Source organism: Jatropha curcas, chromosome 3, assembly GCF_041381405.1.
Source record: "Jatropha curcas cultivar XTBG-Jc1 chromosome 3, XTBG_Jcur_1.0, whole genome shotgun sequence".
Classification (NCBI taxonomy): Eukaryota; Viridiplantae; Streptophyta; class Magnoliopsida; order Malpighiales; family Euphorbiaceae; genus Jatropha; species Jatropha curcas.
Window position 1 is genome coordinate 4441912 of NC_143153.1, and position 8264 is coordinate 4450175.

General features: G+C 30.0%; 1 protein-coding gene across 1 annotated transcript; it reads right to left on the reverse strand.

Moving 5' to 3' along the window:
* Window positions 1-311: 311 nt before the first annotated feature.
* Window positions 312-5035, reverse strand: LOC105644033 (protein SIEVE ELEMENT OCCLUSION B). Its single transcript, XM_012229277.4, has 7 exons — window positions 4705-5035; window positions 4187-4246; window positions 3159-3607; window positions 2958-3067; window positions 1807-1928; window positions 1272-1739; window positions 312-1171 (listed from the first exon to the last, which is right to left on the reverse strand). The coding sequence occupies exons 1-7, from the start codon at window positions 4924-4926 to the stop codon at window positions 533-535; spliced, it is 2070 nt and encodes a 689-aa protein (XP_012084667.3). The 5' UTR covers window positions 4927-5035; the 3' UTR covers window positions 312-532.
* Window positions 5036-8264: the final 3229 nt, after the last annotated feature.

Sequence of the window (8264 nt, forward strand, 5' to 3'; positions counted from 1 at the left end):
TAATTAAAATGTCTTTGTCATTTTGTTAACACTTTAATCCTGCCATCCAAAATGAAAGGATAAAAGTGTTAACCAATCATAATTTTAGAGATTTATAATTAGTTTTTAAAAATAAAGGTATATTATATTTTAATTTAATTATAATTTAGGGATCAATTTATATATATATATTTTTTTTGAAATAAAGATTGAAAGGCTGTCATGTGGATTTTTTCGCAAAATCCAGCCAATTAAGTGGGAAGTAAATAATTATATTAATAACATTGGAGTTTATTAGGAAAATGTTGAGCGTCCAAATCAAAAGCCGAAGAAACAAAGAACCTTCAAGTTTTTATTATATCATAGCATACCAGTTCCTACAGGTGCAACATGGGAACCAGTTCCAGGACACAAACTAACGAAAGCACACTCATCTAGCACAAGCTAGACATTACATTAACCACACATCAAACAAAACAGAAACAAACATAACTCCCATAACTAAATTATTCTTGCAACCAACCTCTAGCAGATATTGCATGAAACTCACTTACTAAATACAACACCGGTACATCAGGTACTTGCTCATTTTCCGGTCACATATTGCACATGTCATCAATTCATCCGGAATCTCGGGAATGGTCGCCGGGAGGACAATGTGGTTGCAATGGTGTGCTTGGACAGAATTTTGTTGTTCGATTTGGTGGTTAATTGCTGTAAGAAAAGAGTCAATACTAGTGCCAGGTTTCCACCATGTATTTATTTTTCGCAAAATCTGCAGAATAACGTCCCCGGTTGCTTTAGCAATTTTCTGATGAGATCCCAATTGACCAAAAATAGCCCATCCCTTATAGCTTCCATTAAAGCTAAGCAAAGTCATCACATCTTTCATTTTATTGTCTTGTTTTGCAATTTTTCCATTTTTCAGCCCTGAAGAGAAAATGCTTTCTAATCTAGTCCAGAATCGCCAACTGTATGTTTCTTCTGCTTTCCACTGCACACCAATTTTCTTTGCAGTAATGAAATCGAAAATCTCTTTGTTGGCTTCATCGATTGCATTGCTCTTGCTAACATAAACTAATTCTATGTTCAACTTGGTGAACTCTTCAACACGAGTTATTGCTGCAATGAACTCTTCAATCCATTTCATGTCTTCTCCTCCATAAAGGCATATGATTGGTGCGGGTTTTGTCTGCAATATACATATATATGGAAATTCACCACAGTAAAATCAAATTCTAAAATCTGAGAATGAAAATCATTAATACTAAACAGGGATAAAGTAAAATTACCGAGTCAACATGATAAATATCATGAATAAGAATATCTAGTGTCAACTGCTTCTCTTCCCATGGTGATATCTCCCTTGCAGATGATGATGGGAGTAGACCAGGCAAATATCCTTTTAGCCAAAGGAAGTCAAGAGTATGAACAGATTCTGCATGTCCCTTTTGATCAAACGGCACCAATATTGCGTTTTTCGAGAACTTCCACACTTCCTTGATGTATCTGATAACCTCCGGTTTGATAAATGAAGGGTGTCTTACGGTAAACCATGACATCAGAGATTGCAAAGACAAAAATTTCTGTTCATCCAAATTGCCCTCCACGATTGGAATCCAAACTAGTTGATACTGAATATTGTGCTTTCCTTTGAGCTGTTCGTTCAATTTAGCAAGAGCTTTAATCTCCACTTGCCATATGTCAAGTCCAGAAATGAGCAGCAAAACTTTTGTATGCCTTAATGCCTCAATTTTCACCTGTAATACCTCAATTTTAATACCTCAATTTTGACCTGTAATTTATTGCCACAAGGGGTAAATATACCTCTTCCTTAGTGGTGCCCACCACAAGGGGTAGCTTCCCATCGTCCACGTGGAAGAAGGCCTGGAAGATTGCTGTAATGTCTTGGACAGTCTCAAAAAGGTTGACCAGCACATTGTATCCATCTGCAATCATCTCATCATCTTTATAAGCCATTTGAAGCAAATTAAATTAAGAATTCGAAGAAACTTCTTTGAATTCGGATCTTTTCCTTTACATGGTATTAAAAGAGAATACATTTCTTTTCTAAAAAAAAAATTCATGTTTTTTTTTTCTGCTTTAAAAAAAAATAGATTGAATCAAAAGAAATTTAAATTATGTTATCTTATCTATCTATAGTAACGAAGAATTTTTTAAGTTAAAGATATTTTCTATCAAGTGAGGTGATAAAGATTTTGAGTACAAAATAGACAAATACCACATAGGCTTTAATCAAGTTTGACGATTAATATTTAACATTTAATCTCTACAAATTAAGAGAAGTCATCAAGAAAAATTAATCTAAAAATTAGAAAAAAGAAACTTTGTTCCACTTCATATGAATAATAATAATATGATGCCAAATCATCTAAAAAAGTTTAGCTTTTTCTTTGCAGAGATGAAAAGGTTTAGAATTTTTTATTATTTTATGTTCTTTGAAAAGTATTAATGATATTATTAGTTTCATAATTTATAGTAAAAAATTAATTTGAATAATAAATTTATTTCAAAATAATATTCATGACATTATTTATTTCATTAATTATTAAAAAAATTGAAGAACACATTATTAATATCATTATTGATACTTTAGTTTTATTGATATCTAAATTAAAAGAAAATCAAATTAAAAAATTAAAAAAATACGAAAAGTAACATGCAAAAATGTTAAGATGACATCATGGTGGTATGATATTTTATTTTATTTATTCATAGTTTTAATGGATTGAGATAGCCTTGTGGGCTACACAATAAGTGGTAATTCTCCCATCATTTCACAAAATTAATAAAATCTTTTATGGTTGAGAAGCTCAAACCCAAGACTTTTCATTCATCTAATCAGATTACATATTATTGAAGATATTTGTTTAGCCTGGTATTTAGACAGTCCCATATAGTAGATGTAGGTTAGATCACAGTGCAATTACAACGCCCAAATGGTAAGAGTTTTTTACCAATTTCTTGTTTAATACGAGCAAAATTCTTTTGCAGGGTTGCCTGAATACTGCTCACTTTAGTCGCCAGTTCCGACAGTTCCCATGTCATTGTTGCAGCAATGGTACGCCTGAAATCAAATCATACAAGTTGATGACTTGCTATTTTTTTTTTTTTCCAATTAACCCTAAAAAGAAAAAGATTTAATCAAGCATACTTACTGATTTTTCGATCCAATAAGGGCATCAATATGAGAGGCACAAGTCACAACACTATATATTGTCCAATAAACAGCTCGGACAATATCAGTTATGGCAGTTGAAAATGGCGGTTTATTACTTGTAAGATACTCAGAAGGTAAAGTATTGAACAGGAGAACAGATCGAATCAAGGCAACCATAGCCTTGTTAAGGTCAATAATTGCTCCAGAAAATTGTTCCAATAATTCAGCATCTTCCACTACCTCTTGCAGTTGCTTGAGCAAAGCTATATTCTTGGAAACTGGATGTTTAGTGTAAAGATCAGTAAGCAGATAAAATTCTCCATAGTTGACAGCATATGCGGCCACCATTACCACCAACTTCGCATCCCACGAATAGTTTAAAAGAAACTTTTCAAGTAAGATTATAGTTGTTTCTTGAGTATTCCGACCGGAGCAGTTGCATGATATCTGTATATAGATGCATTTCAAATTTAATGATATTATACTATGAACAATTGGTGTAGATCAGAAAATTAAAATTAGGGTTTCTTTTTTTTTTTTTTTTTTTTTTTTTGACTTTTATTTAAAAAAATCTTACATTTGGATGCTCGAAATTGTAATTTAAAAACCTTATTTTGAAAATTAACTTTTCAAATGTTCTAGAACTCTCAAAAAAAAAAAAAAAAAAAAACGTAGGATTTTAGATATTCAGTATGATAAGATTCACTTTTTAGAAAGTCAGTATGATAAGATTCACTTTGTAGAAAGTTGGTATGCTTTATACTTTTGTACACGTGTCTGCGTTCTGGCAGTTCGGAATCGAATCAATTAATAAAGCTAGAAGATTGTCTTTTACATTAGAGTTGAAATACAATAACAACATATGGCCCGCTATTAAAAAGTCTAATAATCATGCATGAATGGTCTAATAATAGATTTTAAATTCAAATTTATTTTTTCAATATTGAAATATATATAAAAATAATATATAAAGGCATAAAAATGGTGTTAGAAATAACTATTATAATCAACAAAAAAATAATTAACCTCACAACAGATCCTGTTTATAATTTGTGCAGGTACTTCAGTATTTCCTGTAGATGTTCCCTGCAAAAAGCAACTACATGTAAATATACGTACACATATACTCCACTTCTATGTATAACTACATTTCAATTATTTTTTTATGCCTCTATAATTAATATTAAGTAACTTAACAAGGATTAAAAGAGACTCGAGAGTTTCAAATATATAAGAAAGAGAAAAATCTAACGGGACATTTTTTTTTTTAATCAGCAAATTTTTATTTTATTAATAATAATTCCAGAAAGAGAAAATCTAATGGGACTTAATGTATCTCCTTTCCTCTTTGATCGGGATTTCAGGATTCGATTTTATTAGAAGTACTCAGAGAATAATATTCATGAATACATTAAATTGATGTGAAAAAAATAATATTCCTGAAGGAAATTTAGTTTTAATCATCTAGTTCAAACTAATGTGAGAATAACTTCCATAAATTCATAAAAAATAAAAAAGAAGCAAAATAATTAATTAGAACATACATTTATAACACCACCATCACCACTGGGATTGTCGTGAAGCAAGATCTTGGTAATAATAGTGAGTAAGTTGTGAACATCAACTTGGCGACCATCAGGTTTGTGGATTCCTTGAACCTTGCTAATTATTGCAACATCATCGGACTGCAAGAACTTAGGTACAGGAAGTGAACGTTGAAATGTTCGAGTCACTTGCCGCGTGGCACGTGATATTATTCCTGCCATGTTTGGTAGCTAGGAAAGATTTGTGGGTCTGGAACGGAAAATTTAGAACAGATAACTGAGAAATTATAGAGAAGAGAAAGTTTTGGGACTCGTTTGATGAGTTTGGTTCTATACCCTTCTCCTTATATAGGCACATGTTGGTACATGTCATATTATTTTTGGGTTTCTACACATTTCCTTACAATAAAACGTGTAGTATTCAGACAAGGGGAAGATTTATGTAGAGTCGGTGTACAAGCCCATTCATATATCGAACTAAGTATAAATAATATTTTGGTTCAATCGAAAGTATTTCTGATCATACACTGAAAAAATGACAAAATAATTATATTTTAAAAAAAAAAATTTTACGGGCTCCTTTTTCTGCTAGAATAATTATTTTCTTTAGTATAGAATTTTTACTTATATATAAAGTTTTATATTTAGAATGTCAAATTAAATAGTTTAGATTTCTTTACAATTTTTACTACGTCTTGTATAATTTCGTTTTTGAATTAACTAATTTATGATAAATTCATAAATGATTCATAAATTTATGTGAAAAAGAAAATCTATATAAAGGGTTGAGTTAATTTATTTTTTTCCATTTCTGCTATTTTAAAATTAAGACTTTATTTAATCGTTATATTACTATTAATTAATAATTTTAATATTTTATAATATAATAGGGTTGATTACCTTTCCTATGATGAATTGCACATGCAGTAGATTATTCCTTCACCAGTAACTAGTTCTTCCATATGGTTTAATATTGAGTAAAGACTATTTTAGGCATAGGTATTTGGTATGCCATAATGGAATTTTTTTTTCTTAAATTGAATAAAGCCATAACTAACATTGTATTTTAATAGAAATTTAGGGAGAATAAAATATTAAAGATAATAATTTTATTTATTCATTTATTTTGATGTTTGGATAAGTGAGAGAAAAATAAAAGAGAAATTAGTTTACAATTAGTAAAATTATGAGTTTTGTAACACACTAAATGCAATGAAAATCTTATGCCGAAAATATTATGCAAATTAAGTAAATAAGTAATAAAGATATATTTTATAAAACACATGACTTATTTAAAAGACTATTGAAATAGAAGGAATTGAAATTTGTAATATATTAAAGTGATGTGTTTGAAAAAAAAAAAATTCTAAAACACCTGAGGTATGATAAGACAAATGCACAAAAGCCTCCTAAGAAAATTTAGTTGAAAGGCTCCATAATTCTATATAAAAAAAAAATTCATATATCTTAATCTCATTAAAATAACAAAAATTAGGAATTAAAAGAATAAAATTCTAAAGCAAATGAGATTAACTAATAAGAATGTGAAATGACCAACTAAGTACCTAGAATATTAATAAACTAAAGTGACTAAAGGGTTTAAAGGGACATTTTACCGATACAAGTGGCAGCCAATCTTTTCCACGACAAGGCAAATGACTCACCTCAAAACCAAGTGAAAATAAAAACAAGTGTCCTTTAGTTTAAGAGAAAGGAGGACAAGTGTACTAAGAGAAAACACTTCCATCTCTTCACCTCCAAAACAAAACGTAGCAATTTCCTCTCCTCCTCCTTCTCCTTTCCACCATTCTCCATCCTGCTATAGCCTACTTATAGCATAATATCAAGTACCTATAGGAGTTCCAAAGAAAAAGTTAAGCCAACAAATATATAAAGAAAGGGAAAATGAAAGAAGCCAAAAGAAAAGTATGGATTCAAAAATTCTGCCTTTGGTTTTCATATTTCCATAAGTTTAAATTTTTAATTTGATGAATCAAAACTCAAAATTATCTTTTAAACATGTTACTTGATCAATTAGGATGTTGAAAATTGGTTTGGATTGAAAGGAATTGAACATGGAAGTGCTAGAAATCTTAATTCTCAAAACTGTCTCAATGAAACTGCTTCAATTTAGCGACTGTGTTTGTTAAATTAAATATGTAAACAAGCTTCAAAATTAATGAAATTTTATAGAGAGCTAGGCTGGGATATTGAAAAGTTTTTAGTAAAAAGAGAAGCGTAGAAGATGAAAGGAAAATAATTTATGGCTAAGTGAATACAGGTTGCTCACTGTGACACTGTAAATAAATTCAGTATTGTGTTTAGGCTGTTTGACCATGTAAATGAACTTCAAAAATTATAAAATTTTACAGCGATATAGCCTAAGATGTTAAAAGGTTGTGTTAAAAGGATAAGTCCAAATAATGAGGAAAAATAGAGATATTGATAAAAGAAAGTAGACTACTCAGTATGAGAAAACTGAAAATTCTGATTCTGTAATTAATTTATTTGAATAGGTTAATGAACTCTAAAGTTCATGAAATTTAATATGGGAGTATCCTGAGATGTTGGAAACCTCCTAGCAAAATTTCATGATAAGTGGATGTGAGATAGTGAATATTCAATCAAATGAACAAAGACTGCTCATGTGCAGAAAATTTTATGTTTCTAAATTGAGCATATTAAAACATAAGTGAATAAACTATGAACATGAGCATACAGTGGATGAGCATAAAGCTTAATACATGCAATTTTTGTCCCTAAAATTTCAGATTCAAATTTAATGAATAAAAATACCAAAGAAACTTAAACGTCAATAAAGAGCTAGAAACAAAACTAAAAGTGCAATATGTGTTTAAATGTGAATATAGGTCGAGGATTATCACAGAAATGTTTTGAAATTATAAGTGATCGAGAAAAATCAAATTCTCGCTTTCAAGGTGAGTTATAATATCTAACCCTCCCTTGTTACAATGAAACTTTTGATCAAATGCATACTATTATTGATATTTGAAACCATTTGTTAATTGTGATATTGAGATTGTGCATTATAAAACCTATTTGGCCTTTAGGCCTATTTGATTATACCAAGCCATTTGTTTAGCCAATATGATAGAATCTCAACTTGATGGGGGTTATACCATCAGACTATGTGCACATAGAGATTTGTGATTAAAAAGAGAAATTACTGTCCTAAAGTATGCAATGTGTGATAGCACTGGAATGTGCACAGTGATATTTTATCTCTCACTTTCCTCTTAAAGTTAATGCGTTAAGAATAACATGTAAATTTCATAATTTGTTTTTAGCAGAACCAATAGGTATTCCTTTGGCTTGTACAACGGAAACTTTTTTGGCTACAGACGTTAGAATATGAAAGTTGGACAACGGTTTTTCAATAGTTCATTTGTGTAATTAGATAGTTGGTTACAGACATTATTGGTCATGATTTAAATTCATTCTTCTTATCTCAAGAAGTTCTTGTATTTTATTTTTGAAGTTTTCTAGATTTTTTCGCTAATCATTTCCAAGTAGGTTTTGTTATATTTGAGGGCTTATAA

Bases quoted from the DNA above. Each gene is read 5' to 3' on its own strand.
- LOC105644033 (XM_012229277.4), bottom strand. From the start codon at position 4,926: ATGGCAGGAATAATATCACGTGCCACGCGGCAAGTGACTCGAACATTT. The intron at 3,608-4,186 runs GTTAATTATTTT...ATCTATATACAG, and splicing joins TAAACAGGATCTGTTGTGAG to ATATCATGCAACTGCTCCGG. The intron at 1,740-1,806 runs GTATATTTACCC...GAGGTATTACAG, and splicing joins TGGGCACCACTAAGGAAGAG to GTGAAAATTGAGGCATTAAG.